The following is a 16,536-nucleotide window of genomic DNA, read 5'->3' as shown; positions in this document are numbered from 1 at the left end:
TCAGGTGCCTTTGTACAAAAGTCTGCGAACCGCATCACAATGTTGTGTTGCAGCTGTTACCCGCCCACTGCAGTGTTACCCGCCTATACCCGTTCAGGCTGACTGTGCTGCCAGAACTGCACAGGACACTACGACAGAATTGATCCAGATACCGCGCCCGAGAGAAGACCCTATGACTGCAGTGCTATCCGCAGTCACTTGGTGTTTAAAGCGATCGCTCTGGTGTGACGCACGGACTCTTCTATGAAATCGATCCCGCTTGTGAATTTTATATGCCGAGAGGCTTCAATGGGCGAGATCAACGCAACCTACACAAACTGAACGTGGCTTACAGACTTAACGCTGTCTACGCGAACTACTTTAAGGGCCAATTTGAACAGACAGACTCACCAATGTGCTCTTGTGTAAGGCTCCTGAAGACTTGCAACATGTTCTGTGTGACTGCTACCGCTACTTGTTAGAGAGACAGCCTCTTAAGGTGGCACTACACTGGTAGCGCGACTCGAGCTTGGAGATGCGGCACATCCTCGGCCCGTGGCGAAAGTGTTGCTGATGCTTCTGCAGTCCACAGGCGTTAACAAAATTTCGTCTATATCTTTATTGTGTATGTACATGTGTGGGACTGTACGTTCTGTTCGCGTGTTTATGCGATCACCGTGCATTATGTGAACACAGTGATCACATAATTATCAACCAGCGCCTGGAGTAGCATGCCAGGCGATCAGCCAAGCTAACATCTCCAGTATGTAATTAAATATATACAAACTTAAGGTATAATATTTACGCGGTACAATTAATTTAAGAATTAATCTACACTAAGCGACAGAGCATATTTATTTTGCAAAGTTGAATGTTACCATTATTCTAGACATACTTTTTGTAGAACTGATACAATAAGCGTGTGCTTCGAAACAAACTGGAATTGCATTTGGGTTTCAACACCCAAATCGACCTAGCCAAACGCTGACATACCGTGCAAGGAAGCGCATCTTACTTGTCTGATTTACTTAGGTCATGACCCCCTGCTTTGTTTGAGCTATTTTACTGGCTGTTTACTAGCTCCTTACTTTTTACTAACTTTTTACTAGCTCCTGAACATTGTGAAACGACAGTACGGTGTTGCTGGCCATAATGCTTCCAGTGACACCGTATTTCTTCATGCTGCTCAAGTTACGACCAGGCGGATAGGCTGCATACGTTGATGCACGATATTTGCAAACCTGCGCTCGATAATAAAATGCGACAAAAATAGGTATACGAGGTCTGTCCTAAACGTTCGTTCAGTGAATCAGCACAAAAAAAAAAAAAAACAAAAAAAAAAACAACGAGAAAGTGTCTACTGGCGCCGCTCTCTCTCGCTCCCTGCGCGCGAAAGAATCGGATTGCCCTCTAACACAACCCAGACTGCGGTGTCACAAGGCATGATTTTATGCGTGCACTTTTGTGCAACCCTTAAAAGTCTGTGGAAATGGAGATCGACAAACAGACGGAACAAAGAACATATCAAATTTCTTGTAAAATTAGGCAATAATGTTGCAGACATTCCTCAAATGTTGTAGAAGACCTATATAGGGAAAATATACCCTAAAGGAAATGACTGTGTTCAGAGGCTCTATTGTGGACATTCCGCCATTTTCATCGAGGCGTGACGTAGACGCGACGCTTTCAAAATGGCGCGGATGGCCCCGATTTGCTTTCGTAACGTGACGCAAATTTGACGTTTCGCCTAAGAAACTGTAATGTAGGCATTGAACTTAGCGTTCCTATAAAGCAAAACAGTTTTCCTCCCCAGTAAAAATAAAGCACCTAGCTCAAAGCGTACGATTATTCGATCAAAATCGTTTCTCGCTTCCGTCGTCTGCATGCGCACAAACTGTCGTCTGCTTCATTAGCTAGGATGTGTGTCCTTGGGAAACGGAATGAGTCATCGTATACTGGCGCCCACGCGCTTGCTTTCTGTCGATCCACATAGGTCGCGAAGCTCCGGGCGAAAAGCGGTTCAGAACCAATTGTCACCGACATCAGCAAGGGTGGTTATGGGAGCAGCGATTGAAGCGCGACTATGTTTGGAGGGAATAAACACTGGGAAAGAAAAAAGCGTTTTTAAATTAAAGCGAGACGCAGTTAGATTCATTCAACTAAAATAAAATTCCTAATTCATTTTATATATGCATGGCGAGAAAAGATACAACTGTATTTTACTAGATCATTATCAATATATACCTTTTTTCAGGGCCCACCATGAGAGCGCCCATCGATAGCGGCGGGCGTTGACGCCGCTATCACTTGCAATGCCATGCAACTCTTGGAGTGCGTGGAAAGGCGCGCTCGTAAAGTTCACTTGTTACAATACGCCCCCCTCATATGTGTTGTGTTGCATGTCGACGTTTGTTTGAATTAGGTGGCGCGGGTAGTTTTATTGTTTCTTAACCTGTGCAGTCAAAAGTAGTGAGTTGCGACCGTCAGATACTTGTTTACTTTAGTTGTTTTCGTGCAACAGCGCTGGCCGATGGGCTTGGCCGGCGTCCGACGAAAGGACGAGCACTCTACGCAATCTACGCCCTAAGTGTTCGTCGGCCTCCAAAGAAAGTATGTTCTGTGCAGCGATGCGATTTCGACACCCGTACGGCTGATCTTTTCCGGCATCGCTTTTCGCGCTGAAAACTCGGAACGCCTATGAAGTCGAATGGCGGGGCATTTGAATATACAGCTCTAATGGCAGGCCTCCGAAAACAAATTTCGCGCCTATGAGAACAAAATGACGTCATTTCTGTTTTTGACGGATATGACGTCAAATTATTTTTTCTTCCGCCGGAAGTGTTCCCTCCTCACACAGATGGCGCTAAGCCCCGTGAACCGCCGGTAAGCAACCATGTTTTGAATGTATGGGCTTCTATGGAAGCTTCGCTACCAGGTATATTTACCTTGCAACATACGTGACCTACCAGTGATGATGAGCGCACACTCTAGGCCGCATTATCGCTATCTCGTGAAACGCAACTGACTCAGCCCGACTCGTCTGACTCAGAAGCGGCCCATATCATCGACAGCGTTATGCGCGCCACATGTATCCGCTTGCGCGACGTAAGCGCCGGCGCTGCCATCTTTTGTTTACATCGCTGTTTACTCGCACCGCGAGAGGATATATAGAGGGGCTTTACGAGAGGAAACTTTAAGGCGGCGCCTTGCGTACATTTCTTTCTATAAAATGAAAATCCGCCGTTGTCATAGACTTTGATGACACGAAAAGTCATTAATATTTGATTGCGATACAAACGCACTAGTGAAAAGTGCGAAAAGTCGCAGAAAGTTTGCTAGTTTCAACCAGTATTATTTGAAATAAACGTGTTTTTAATAAAAATGATGGTTAAAAACACAAATGCCAGCACCTCCCGAGAGTGATGCGAATGCTATGAGCACGCGTTATGAATAAACAATTTTCACGGCCCGAAACGGCGGGGAAAATGCGGCGATACGTATGCCTCTCGACCGCCATTGCATATGGCCGCTCATTACCATAATTCGCGCAGCTCGTCGCAACAAATTATGGCAAAAAATCTTTGCAATGGCGGCCCAACGCAACGTCACGCAACGTCAAAGTGACGATTACGAAACGGCCCTTCCTGTGACGGTCCTCACGACATATCCCTTCATCCAATCAACAAGCTGACACGGCGGCTATATCTTGGAACGCCACCACATATTGGCGAAATTGCAGATGCGTTGCACGGGCTTCTGCACGCTACCGTCCGCTTTCTTTTTGAAGCGCTAAAGTCACAATATAGGTGCCAAGGAACACGAAAAAATATTCGTCGATAAAATTTGCAGCTCCACGTCACGTTTCGTCATTCTGTTGAAAACGCAAAATTGCATTTTTCAAAAATTCCGTTTCCCGGCACAAATTTCAAAACACGTGAAAAGCACCGGAGAGATCCCAGAAACGTGGGAACTCTCCGGTACTCCAGACGTGATTAAATATGTCCAGAAGGGCTCGTCTTCGTTCGTATGACAGATTTGTCAGCATCTGATTGCTGATCGAATCGGGACCCACAGCACAGCGTCTTCTTAATTTGCTAAACGCCAAATCCAACTCACGGAAAGTGAATGGCGTATCCATGGTATGGTATGCTTGAGACAACAGAGGGTTCGATACTCCTGCTGATCTGCCAGATGTGAATACATCTGCAAAATCTTCTGCAAGGGTTTGCAAATCTTTTCCTTGCTTTAAAGCAAGTGCTTCAAATGGCCTGTGTGGGCGAATCTTTCCGGATAGGCTATTCATTACTCCCCATATCCTTGTCATGGGAGTAAACGCCGATAAGCTCTCACAGAAAGCAGCTCACTGAACTCGTCTTAACCTTTTTGTGTGACGACGGATGACAGCGTTTATCCTGTTGTATTCAGTTTTTGCAGAGGGATTTCCCGTTTTTCTCATTAGTTTCCGCTCCGCTCTCCTACGCGCTGCGCAGAGGTTCTTTAGTTTCAAATCAGGAGTAGGGAAATGATCTGGCAGTTTCAACATTGAGGTAGCCACTCTCTTGCTCCGCAGCATATCTGCGAACAGCTCACCAGGGGATTCATCCAACGCTTCTCTGTATGTGTCCCAGCGTGTCACAGCACAGAATTGTCGACCAGCAGTGTGAAATCCGGTGATGTTTGCGAAGATCGGAAAATGGTCGCTGCCCATCCTGTCTGGGGCCGTTGTCGACGATACGCAAAGGTCTGTAGAATGGATCACGAGGTCTATGGCACTCCATGAATCTGGTGGTCTGAAGAAAGTCGGGTTACCATCGTTCGCGATACATAAGTCAGCAGCATCCGCGGCTGCGACAAGTTCCTTGCCTCGGAAATCTGCAATCTTATCTCCCCAAAGCGAATGATGTGCGTTAAAATCGCCACAGATTATTCTAGGAGAGGGGCAACGAATGCAAAGGTCCTTTATAAACGCCTCCATGGAGACCTTCCTGCGTGGACTTATATACACCGACACCACACTGAGTTTTCGTTTTCCTAGGCACACTTGCACAGCGGTGACTTCCAAGTAGGTAGAACAAAGGTCGTGCACTGGTAAGGCGACGTGAGGTATTTCTCGCCTGATGTATATCATCGCACTTCCATTAGCAAATGACGGTATACTCGGATTTCCATGTCTGATGTACCCTGGGATCGTCCTTCCATTAGGGAGACCAGCCTCCGAGAGGGCTAGAATTGGTATAGGTATGTCTCGAAGGAAAAGGCTGAGTTCACACAGACGCTGTTGAATACCGGCGCAGTTCCATTGCATTATTAAGGGCACTTTTGGGCGACGGAAATGACCAAGTGGGCGAGAAATTGCCATTATGCTACTGAGGGTATGTGGAAGTAGAGCAGTGTTAATCACTGCAGCATCCGAAAGAGCTGATTTAAGGCAAGTGAACCCTATTCTGTATTCTGAGCTTGAAGCGATTCTCGGTGGAGCACCAGTGAAGAGCCACTTCACAGCACAGGGAGCATTGCTCTTAGATGTAGAGGCAGAAGGACAAGCCAACATCCTTCTAGAGACCAAGAATATCGGCGGCATAGCCATATCTGCCCGTGTCCCACACAGTTATATGAAAAACACGTGCATTGTCCGAGTCCCAAAATGGTACTCGGATGAGGAGCTGCTCACCTTCCTGAGACCTCAGGGAGTATTCCATGCAAGAAGAATCATCCGTCGGGTCCAAACCTCGTCATCTGAATGGGAGTCAAGGCACACTAACTCGGTGGTTCTCACATTTTCTCCAAATTCTGAACGCCCGGAGAAGATCAACCTTGGTTTCACCAGACACGAGCTTGTCGACTACGTGGAGACACCACCACGCTGTTTTAAGTGTCAGCGCTTCGGACATATCGCTAAGTACTGTCGTGGGGAACAGAGGTGCAAGCGCTGTGCGGGACCTCATGATTTTAAGACGTGTGCAAGTAAAGAAAACTCTGTGTGTGCAAACTGCGGCGGCGACCGTCCTGCTAGCTACGGTCGATGTCCTGCGCGGACAGCTGCTCAACGAAGGAATAAGATGTTTGTTTTGGGTCCAAAGAATGCAAGAGCACCATCGAACACGAAGAAGACACTCAGCGCGCCACAACTAACTGGTTTGGAAAGAGACTACGCTTCTGATTTCCCGCGTCTCACACCGATAAACGAAGTTATTGAGCCAACGCAAACGGTCACCGCCGCTGAGAAACCTGTTCCTAAAAAGTCCGAAAAGCGCACATATGCGGCCGCAGTGAACCGACCTCAAGCACCACTTGGAAGCAGTCAGCTGGAAAACTGCCAGCATGTGATACGCGCTTTGTTCACGGCACTACGTTCCCACGTCGCGAAGATGCCTGCGTGTTCAACGAAGGATATGCTGGAAGCAGTGCTGGCTCTTGAGTCAGTAATACTCCGTTAATTGATATGCCGTAAGCAGACATTGGCTTCCTGGTAAATGACACCATTGCGCACTTTCCACATGAAATTTCAAGTCGTTCTTGACGAAGGTAGCAAGTGGTCATTGCGACTGCCTTCTGAAACCGAGCGCGAAGCTGAAGTCGTGTTACACCTGATGCCCAAATGCAGATGTTGTCCGCATAGATGGAAAGTCGTACGGTGCTTGGCAGGTTGTGAACTAATCCAATGAAGGTTAGATTGAAAAGCGTCGGGCTAAGCACTCCGCCTTGAGGCACTCCTCGGCTACGGTAATGCTCGGATGTCGGGCCATTTTCTGTTTGCACGTAGAATGATCTCCTCCGTAAGTAGCTTCACACCCACATATATATCTTACCACCAAGACCCACTGCTTCTAACGCGCTAAGAATGGCTTCATGGTTGACATTATCGTAAGCCCCTTTAACGTCTAGAAACAGAGCAGCAGATAGTCGTTTACAGGCCTTCTGGTGTTGCACATATGTTATCAAAGTCAACAACGTTGTCTGTTGACGAACGGCCACGCCTGAATCCGGCCATAGCGTCTGGGTAGGTTTCATAGTACTCTTAAGTACCATTCCAGACGTGTTAAAATCATTCTTTCCATTGTTTTTCCGACACAGCTGGCAAGTGCGATCGGACGGTTTGAGGAAATGTCCAAAGGCGACTTGCCAGCTTTGAGAAGTGGAATGAGGCGACTTGACATCCATTAATGCGGAACCGTACCTGTCTGCCAGGAGTCGTTGTATAGGAGCAAGAGTGCCTTCCAAGCTTGGTCTCCTAGGTTACACAGAGCACGGTACGTAATGCCGTCAGGTCTTGGCACTGAAGAACGCCTGCACAAAGCCAGTGCAGCTTATAGTTCTTCCATAGAAAACGAGCACTCCATGGGGGAATCGCGTGAGAACATTGGGTGGTCGAGCGTCCCCGTTCCCATTCCATCGGAATTTGCCTCGCCAGCAATCTTTCTGCAGAAAGATTCTGCGACGTCAATATCTCTACATTGTAGATGGAGTGCCAGAGATTTAAACGGGTGGCGCTGACCAATGGTTGTGCGAAGACCACGAACAGTCCTACATATAAGCGACAAAGGCTTTGGCGGATCCAGGGACTCGCAAAAGCATACCAATCGTCGCGAAGCCAGCTTGTTCATGCAGCGCCTCCTCTATTTTTCAATGCCAGCCAGATGCGGCTGATTCAACGGTTCACCACCCTCTCGGATCGCTCTTTCCTACTCTCCCCCGTCGGCTAGCGTTCGCGCCTGCTTTACGGTCGTGGGGGAGAGGACCCTCTGGGTGGCGCCTCACGACTGAAATCGGTGGAAGTAATCCTGACAGACACGTGAAGCGTCTACCGCATCTCCCCCGGAAGGGCAGCGGCGCGCTCTCAGTGGCTCAGACGCACGCGTGACGCAAGCAGCCGTACATTCTTGGTACGGCTGCTTGCGAGTCGTACGGTACTCTGCTGGTACGGGTACTCACTGAACTAAGGCACACCGATGGCCCCCATTGCGGAGCGAGCGATTGCACTGGCATTGAAAAAAATAGAGGAGGCGCCGGTTCACGTAAAGCTGTATTTTCTTTTGTGTGCGTCTAGCCAATCTCCAATCATGATTGGACTTCGTGCGCGTGATTGAATCTTCGTTCTGCACGACGGCGAATTGCTCGAAGTTTCTCGGGTTCGATGTCGAAATCGGTGCGGGCGGAACTCTTCAAAAGCGAATGCGTAGTTGTTTGTATGGCATCTTTTATCGCGCCCTCTAGGTTGTAGGAGCTGCCGTCACAACAACAGTCTTCCATGATTATTTTGTATGTATTTAGGCCGATTGGTGCACTAGACGGCTCCGGAGGACTTGGAGCTAGTCAAACCTTCAATCTTCTAATAAGTTGGAATGGGGTCGCTACCCCGCGTTTCTAAATGCGAAAACCAGTGCACTCTTCTCGCAAACGAACGTGAAACGAAAGTAAGATCCATGCAGCTACTATACGCCGATCCACGCAGATAAGTAGGGCTTTCATCATTTGACAGGCAAAGTTCGCGTTCAGAGGCAAAGGACACCAATGTTCTGCCTCTAGAGTTCACTTTGGAGCTTCCCCATAGGTAATGGTGGGCATTAAAGTCGCCGGTGATCATCCGCGGCTGTCTAGTCGATGTCAAAATTCCCCGTAAGCGCTCAGAATCTAGACGACTTGTTTGAGATAAGTAGGCTCCAATAATTGTGAACGTGAGCTTGTTCTTCTTCACTGTTAAGGAAACGTATAGATTTACTTCAGTCGGGAGTCACTGGGTGATGCACATAAGTCAAGTCATGGCGTATAAACACAACAACCTTGCTGCACTCTCCGTGGGTAGAGGACATAAAGCACTCATACTCGGACAGTGTGAGGGGAGCTGAGAAGTTGGACTCGCAAATCACGATAATGTGGAATTGGTGCGTAAAGACAAACCGTCTAAAGTCGGACATGCGTGATTTAAGCCCTCTGGCGTTCTACTGAAAGACAGATGCATTCTTGACCTCCTCTTGAAACGACGGCATCTCGCGGGCCTGTGGTTTTACCCTAGAGCCGCAAGCACCGGACTCAAGGTGTCCAGCACCTGCAGCGCGCTTTGCACCGATGGGGTTTTCATGTTGCTCAAGTAGAATGTGCATGGCGTTCATAAGTGACTTCAACATCACTATGACTTAGGCGATCCTCAGTCGTCATCGCATCAGCGGTTCGTGAGGTCATTGAGGGCAGGCGGGATTTGATGTGACTCCGAGGCAGATTGTGCTCGTGGAAGTGAAGGCCACTTTTCAGGAGGGGCGAATCCTGCCTCCTTTCTACGTTTTCGCAGGGTCCATCTTTGTGAAAGTCGGCGTTGGTATGGTACGCGCTTTGACGGAAGATGGTGTATCTCTATCGGTAGATACTACTCTTCGTGATGCTCTTCGGTGGCGATGTCGTCGTCGCCTGATAATAGTGGCAGCTTCTCTGTGTGTTGAATAGTCCTGTACCATACGTTTCAGTACCAGCTCGCGGGCAATCCTTGGATGAGGCTTCATGAGTACCATGGCAGTTAGGGCACTTTAACACAGTTGCGCGCAGGCTTCTTCTGAATGAGATTCAGCGCACCGTGGGCACACGAGATCGTTCCTACAGACACATTTTATGTGTTCCATCTTGAAGCATCTGTAGCATTGCAGGGGATTCGGTACGTATGGGCGGACTGGATGGCGGACGTGGCCAATTTTGACGTGTGAGGGAAGGCTGTCTCCCTCAAACACAAGCCTCAAGCAACGTGTGTTGCCAAGTCTTGTGATGTGCGTGATAAGAGTGCCTTCTGTAGTTGGCTTTATTGATATTGGCAAGTCGTCTGTTGGTAAAGAAATATCGACATCATAAATGACGCCGACAGTGCCATTACAACCTGTAGGAATCATGGATCGCACTTTCACTTCGTCGATCTCCGTTACGTGCCGCAGGCTTTACAGCGCGCACTACGGTGCAGAACGTCTACTGCGACGACGTGAGGAAGCCGTGGGGCTGGTGTCGTCGAAGGCATTGGGAGAACATCGATCAGCGAGGCTATCCAGGGATACTTGTGCTGTTTTGAAGGCATGTCAGTAATATTGCTGTTAGCGAAGGACGTCGCGGAAAGGGAAACAGGCGCAACGTCACAAGGCATAGGCGAGCGGGAAAGTGCATTGGCGTGTTCTCGATTGAAATAGGGTCGCCATCTTGGCCACCATTAGCCTACGTGTAAATATATTGTAAATGGCCTTTTTAATCAGCTACACGTAACATTATTGGTGGAGGTGACCAAACAAAAGGTAGAAATGTGAGAAACCGGTGGCATCGTGACATGACAATTTGTAGACAAATGTCACGTAGGGCAAAGTGCTGTTCCAATCGCGATGGTCTGCTGAAATGTACATAGACAACAGCTCTATAAGGGTGAGATTTAGTCAATCAGTCAGTCCGTTCGTTTGCGTGTGATATGCGGTTGCGAGTTTGTGTTCGGTGGAACAGGAATGAAGTATGTCTTCGACAACTTGGGACAGGAAGTAGCGGCCACGATCTGTCAGCAGCTGCCTTGGCACGCCATTGTGAAGAATCATGTCCTGAAGTAAAAAGTCTGCTACATCTGTAGCACAGCTGGTCGGCAGGACACGTGTAATAGCACAGCGGGTCGCATAGCCAGTTGCAACAGCTATCCATTTGTTCCCTTTAATATATGTGGGGATGGGGCCAAGAAGGTCCATGCCGACACGGAAGAAAGGCTACTACTGAAGCTAAGAGTTGGCTGTGTGAACGTGTGTGAACATTTATACAGACAAGGACGTGTGGCCAGTCCATCGTGTACGTCTTGCGGTTGCTGCGAGACACTTCAGCACCTGATATTGGAGTGTCCCGCTTTCAGTGCGCAGCGCATGTCGCTAGTGAGGGACTGCCATCTCCTTGGCCTGCGGTGTACGACAACAGACGAATGTTTGTACCCCATTGGTTGTGCTTCTCAACGCGATCAGGCTCATCGCGCTCTCCTTACTTTTCTGGAATTAACCAACTTAGGTTCACGTTTGTAACTTACAGACTGTTTCTTCTTTTTAACGTTCTTTATATAGTAGCGTGACCGGCAGTGACCTGCAGTGACCGGCCCTACTGTGTGTGACCTGTACTGTGTATTCTATTTTATTCTTTGAGATTTGTCATCTTGCTCTTTCTGTCCTCTTTCCTTCCCGTCTTCCTATCTTGCATTTCTTTCTATCTCCTCCTTTCTACAGAGTAGGCATGCGTTGTACTCCTTCCGGTGGCAGTTGCCAGCCGGCTCCTCGCTTTCGCATTCCTGTCAAAATGTATGTTTTCAAATCAAATAATAATAATAATAATAATAATAATAATAATAATAATAATAATAATAATAATAATAATAATAATAATAATAATAATAATAATAATAATAATAATAAGTCATAACAGAAATTTCGAAATCTTTAAGGTTCATACGCCACGTGGTGGCGAAAAAAGGAAACTGAACGAAATGTCCCTAATTCCAGGGTATGTACTATCGTCGTAAAATGAAACGCGAACAGCGGAGCGCGTGGCCGAAGCATAACTGAAGGTATAGTGCGCACCGTCCAGTCATCACCATTGACAGGCGCGTACATACGGTTTGACCGCACTGCGAGGTTATGCTCCCCCTTTTCGTTTCTGTTCTGGTTATCTTTTAGTTCAAAGCAAGAAAAAAATACTGGCACAGTTATGATGATGGCGCGAACCATACCACGCGCACCACTGTTCATGTTTCACTTGAAACCGATAGCACTTAGGTTTCGCCGCACTGTGCGATAATACTCGACCTATGCTGCGATATTTTAGTATCTGTATTCTTCGATTTTTATTTTCTCGCTTTGAACTAAAAGAGAACCAGACCAGAAACGAAAAGAGGCAGCATCACCTCGTAGTGCGGTCAAACCGGATGTGCGCGCCTGTCAATGGCGAGGACAGGACGGCGCGCACTATGTCTTCAGTTAGGCTTCGGCCACGCGCTCCTCTGTTCGCGTTTCATTTGACGCCGATAGTACAAGGTAATAGACTTAAGCATAAACAACAGGTAAGGATGTAAACAGTTCGCATAAACGAACAATGGTACTCAGTAATGACAAAGTACTACAGGGTATTAAAGTTAGGTTCACACAAGAGGAAGAAATAAACTTTATTTAATGTGCCGGCACGTTGCTCTTAGTAGCCTCAGGTGTCGGCTCGAAGTCCTTGGACTCGGGCGGCATCTTCGTCTTGCCAGACGGCCCAGAGCTGATCTTCCAGCTCCGAAATTTTCAGGGCCGCTTCCCAGCGGCGGCGACGCCGACGGAGAAGGTCCCCGGCGGCCCCAGCAGCCGGGGCAACGGCGGGAATGAGCGAGCTCGAGGCTTCCTTTAATCTATTAACGCCTGCCGTTATGGGCCCGTCGTGAACGGCGGCGGTTTCAGTACCGTTGTTGCCGGCACATTCCCAGAGCATGTGTCGCAGCGTTGCACTGAGTCCGCACGCTTTACAAGCATCAGTCGGATATAATCTAGGGTAACAGTGGCGTAAGACTGCCGGACTTGGGTAACTGTGTGTTTGTAGTAAGCGTAAGTTTATGGCCTCTTTCCGGTTTAATTTAACGTGCAGTGGCGGGAATTTGCGTCTTTCGAGTCTGTAGTGTTGTGTGAGATCTCTGTACTTGGTCAGGCGATCGCCCCACAGCCATTGTGATTGTTGCTGTTGCAGCGTGTCTGTCGCAGTGTCTCGATCCGGCAGATCCGACGCCCCGCACTCGGGGGCGGAGGCGGCGTCCACGTAGTCTGCCAAGGCTCGGCGAGTGAGACCTCGAGCCACGGCGTGGGCCGCCTCGTTGCCCGCGATCGGGACGTTGGTGTGCGCCGGGGTCCAGAGGAGAAATACCGTAGAATTTTGTGACGTCGAGTCCCCGTCCTCACAGATTTGGAGTATGCGGGCCGCTTCCCGCAAGACGCGGCAGCATGCGAAGCTTCGGACTGCCGCCTGCGAGCCGCCGATCACGATCGCAGCGTTCGGCACCGTGACGACTGCTAAGGCTATCGCGGCTTCTTCTGCCGCCTTCGTGTGTCCCATGGTCACTGTGGCACTCGCGAGGCATTTGCCCATGCTGTCTACTACCGCGATCACGTGTGCGTTTCTTCCTTCGCCATATCGCGCTACGTCTACATACATCGCCTCGTTAGTGTTACCAAATTTCTTTTGAAGGTCGCTAGCTCGTTTGTTGCGTCGCCCAAAGTGATGCGTCGGATGCATGTTCTTGGGAAGCGGCGGGACGATCAGGCGGTCGCAACCGAGGCTGGAATCACCGTTTTTTCTTCATGCTGAGTGTGGTACGCAATGCCGAGCGACTCGAGGATGCGTCGACCCGTCGTTGACTTGGATAATCGTTCGTATTGCGCAACGTCGTGCGCCTCCATTAATTCGTCGAGTGAGTTGTGAAGTCCGAGCTCTAGAAACTTGTCGGTGCTCGCGTTGATTGGAACGCCTACCGCCCTCTTGAAAGCCTTTCATATCATGCAATCGATTTTCTTTTTTTCTGACCCTATCCACTTGAGGTAGGGGGCGGTATGCGACTTATCGCGTACGCCTGCACGAGACGGATCGCGCAGTGTTCGCGCATACCGTTGCGTCTATTCGTGATGCGATGCAAGAGTCGGATCGTGTCGTCTACCGAACGACGGAGTCTGCGCACCGTCTCTCCGTTATATCCGTTTGCCTGCAGGTCTAATCCCAGGATTCTAATTTTGTCTACGTGCGATATGGGAGTACCGCCTTCCGAGATAACGCGTATTTTTGAGTATTCCTGTTCCTCTTCACGCAGGGTTTTGCGACCTCTGCTCGTGGGTTTGTAGAGTAACAGTTCGGACTTGGTCGCCGAGCACTCGAGTCCCGTTCCTCGCAAGTACTCCTGCACTGCATCTACTCCCGCCTGTAGCGTTCGCTCGACGTGACCGTCACAACCTCCCTCGGGAACCCAGAGGGTGACGTCATCCGCGTAGAGACTGTGATATAATCCTTCTATTTCTGTTAATTTCTCGGGTAGCCCTAGTAGAACTAAATTAAAGAGTAATGGTGATATGACTGAGCCTTGAGGCGTGCCCGTCGGGCCCGTCTCAAATTCCAGCGATTCCTCGTCGCCGACGACAACACGTGCGCGTCTGCCCGTAAGAAAATCTCGAATGTAATTGTAAGTTCTTTGGCCTATAGTCCTAAAGTGTAAACTCTTTTTAAAATAGCTTCGTGTTTAACGTTGTCAAAGGCCTTTTTAATATCTAGGCCGAGTATTGCCTTGATGGAGCTTGTAGTGTCGTCTACGATCTGGTGTTTTAGCTGAAGCAATACGTCCATGTGCAGAGAGATTGCGGTGGAATCTTAGCATGGTGTGCGGGAACGCGTCGCGGTCTTCGAAAACGTTGGTCACGCGGGTGAGAACAGCGTGTTTCATGACTTTGCCGACGCAAGACGTGAGCGAATTCGGTCTGAGATTATCGAGCGTAACTCGCTTGCGCGGTTTAGGAATCATGATAACGCGGGCCCGTTTCCCCGCTTCGGGAAGGGGACCGTCCCGCCAGCACTCGTTGATGTACGTTACGAGTCGGCAGATTGACTCGTCGTCTATGTTACGGAGAGTCTTGTTGGTAACCTTGTCAGGGCCGGGCGCCGATCGGGTGTTGAGTTCGAACAGGACTGTCCGAATTTCTGCTTCGCTTAAGTCCGCGTCTAGTTTATCGTTTGCGACGCCGTCGTATTCGGGGTGTTGGACGCTTTCGCCCGTCTTAAAGTAGCGATCACGCATTGCATCGAGGAAGTTATCGCCTTTATAATCTCTTACCAGCCTACGAGTCTTGTGGCCTTGAGCGGCCCGAGTCTCTTCAGCATCTAAGAGGTGCCGAAAGAGGCGCCAAGCACTGGCCCCGCTCATCTGCCTCTCGAGGCCGTTGCACATGTCTTCCCATTGTGCCCTACATACTTGTAGCGCATGTTCTTCGATGTCTCTGTCTAATTGTGCTATGCGTTTGCGCAACGCCCAGTTATGTCTTTGGCGTTTCCACCTCTTTAGGAGTGATCGCTTTGCTTTCCACATGTGTAGGAGCCTGCTGTCAATTACTTCGAGGTTCGCCTCGGGCGGAACATCGCACGTTGCCGCGTCTACGTCCATTTTGAGCGTCTCGGTCCATTCGTCTCTGTCCGTAATCGGCTTGTCGCCTCGCCCCCCTTCTTCTCGTGTCTTGCGGAACGTGTCCCACTTGACGAGTTTGAGTTTACGGCCTTTGCTTTCAGGGGTGGTCCTACCACCGCCCGGACCCGTGTCTATCGTGATCTCGATGAGCGAGTGGTCGCTCCCCAAGTCCTGCTGCGTATTTTGCCAGTGCGCTGGGGTCACATTCGATACGAACGCAAGGTCTGGTAGCGTGTCTACGCTCACGCTGTTCCCCCTGCGTGTAGGATCGGCGGGACACAAGAGGTAATAATCTATAAGACGTTTCAGGTGTCGGTAAATAAATTGGGATTATGCATACGATACAATGAAATAAAATAAAATGGCACAGAAATAAACGGTAACTCACTTAGCAATTAAGCTAACCCAACTAATAAATCAGCTAATAACTAACTTACCACCCTTACTAACCAAATGTAACCTATTTATCCAAGCAACTAACTTCAGAAGAGTGTTCTGAAGAGTGTTCAGAAGAGATAACACATTATCATAAAAACTATCTTGAGCAAGAACGGCGGCTTTTCAATGTAGCTAAGTCTAACGGCTCAGCTTAACAGTTGGCTCCATAGGCACCTTGAACGCCATTTTGTTCGAGGAATGCTACTAGGGGGGTCACGTCAATTACACGACGCTGCCGCGTAAAATTTAAGCCCAAACCCAACGCACGCTAAATTCTTTTCGAAAAGTTCCCGTTGCATGTTAAATCACACACCTACTCAAACAAATATGGGAGCGGCGAATTTCCTGGTAAAAGATTTCCGTGATCGCGCAGCCCAGCCATCTGGCGCGGCAGGTTGATCCCCGATGATGATGATAATTTATTGATGATGATTTACTGATATCTCCTTTAAAACGGGGCGGTAACAAATGCTCACCTAGCCTGCTTCAGTTACCCAGGTGTACTATACATGCATTTAATTCTAGCATTTTTGTATACATCTCCTGTAATGTTTTCTTTTCCTCAAAACTTCTCTATCTTGCGCCGCTACCTATGCCTGCAACGGATCCGGTCGTATCAATTTCTTCCATGCTTTTTTTTCCACGCCTTCTATATATTTACACCAGTGCCTGTGGTGCCACTATCTGTCCCTATATATATAAAGCTTTCGGGGAAGGTTCGTGACTAAAGCCCCTCCATAGTACTACCGCTGAGCTGATGGCTTTAGTTCGTGACCAGAAGTAAAATACAGTGTTATTTTTTCCGAATTAAATATGTGTTAGCTTAGAGAATATGATATAATTACAAAGTGATTCACAAATATATCAGCAAGAATAAATTTTCGTGTATCGGTTATTAGAAATGCAGACGATACATAAAAACTATCTTGAGCAAGAACGGCGGCTTT

At 48.6% G+C, this 16,536-nt stretch overlaps 1 protein-coding gene across 1 annotated transcript in view; it reads left to right on the top strand.

The window, feature by feature from the left end:
- Window positions 1-15,382, top strand: part of LOC119438100 (uncharacterized) — a 36,111-nt gene extending 20,729 nt beyond the window's left edge. Inside the window, exon 4 of the mRNA XM_049660480.1 lies at window positions 15,253-15,382. Coding sequence (XP_049516437.1) covers window positions 15,253-15,382 — 130 coding nt within the window. The remainder of the gene's footprint in view (window positions 1-15,252) is intronic.
- The last annotated feature ends 1,154 nt before the right edge of the window (window positions 15,383-16,536 follow it).

Source organism: Dermacentor silvarum, chromosome 1 (assembly GCF_013339745.2).
Source record: "Dermacentor silvarum isolate Dsil-2018 chromosome 1, BIME_Dsil_1.4, whole genome shotgun sequence".
NCBI lineage: Eukaryota > Metazoa > Arthropoda > Arachnida > Ixodida > Ixodidae > Dermacentor > Dermacentor silvarum.
Note: the sequence above shows the minus strand (reverse complement) of the source record. Positions and strands in the feature narration are given on the sequence as shown.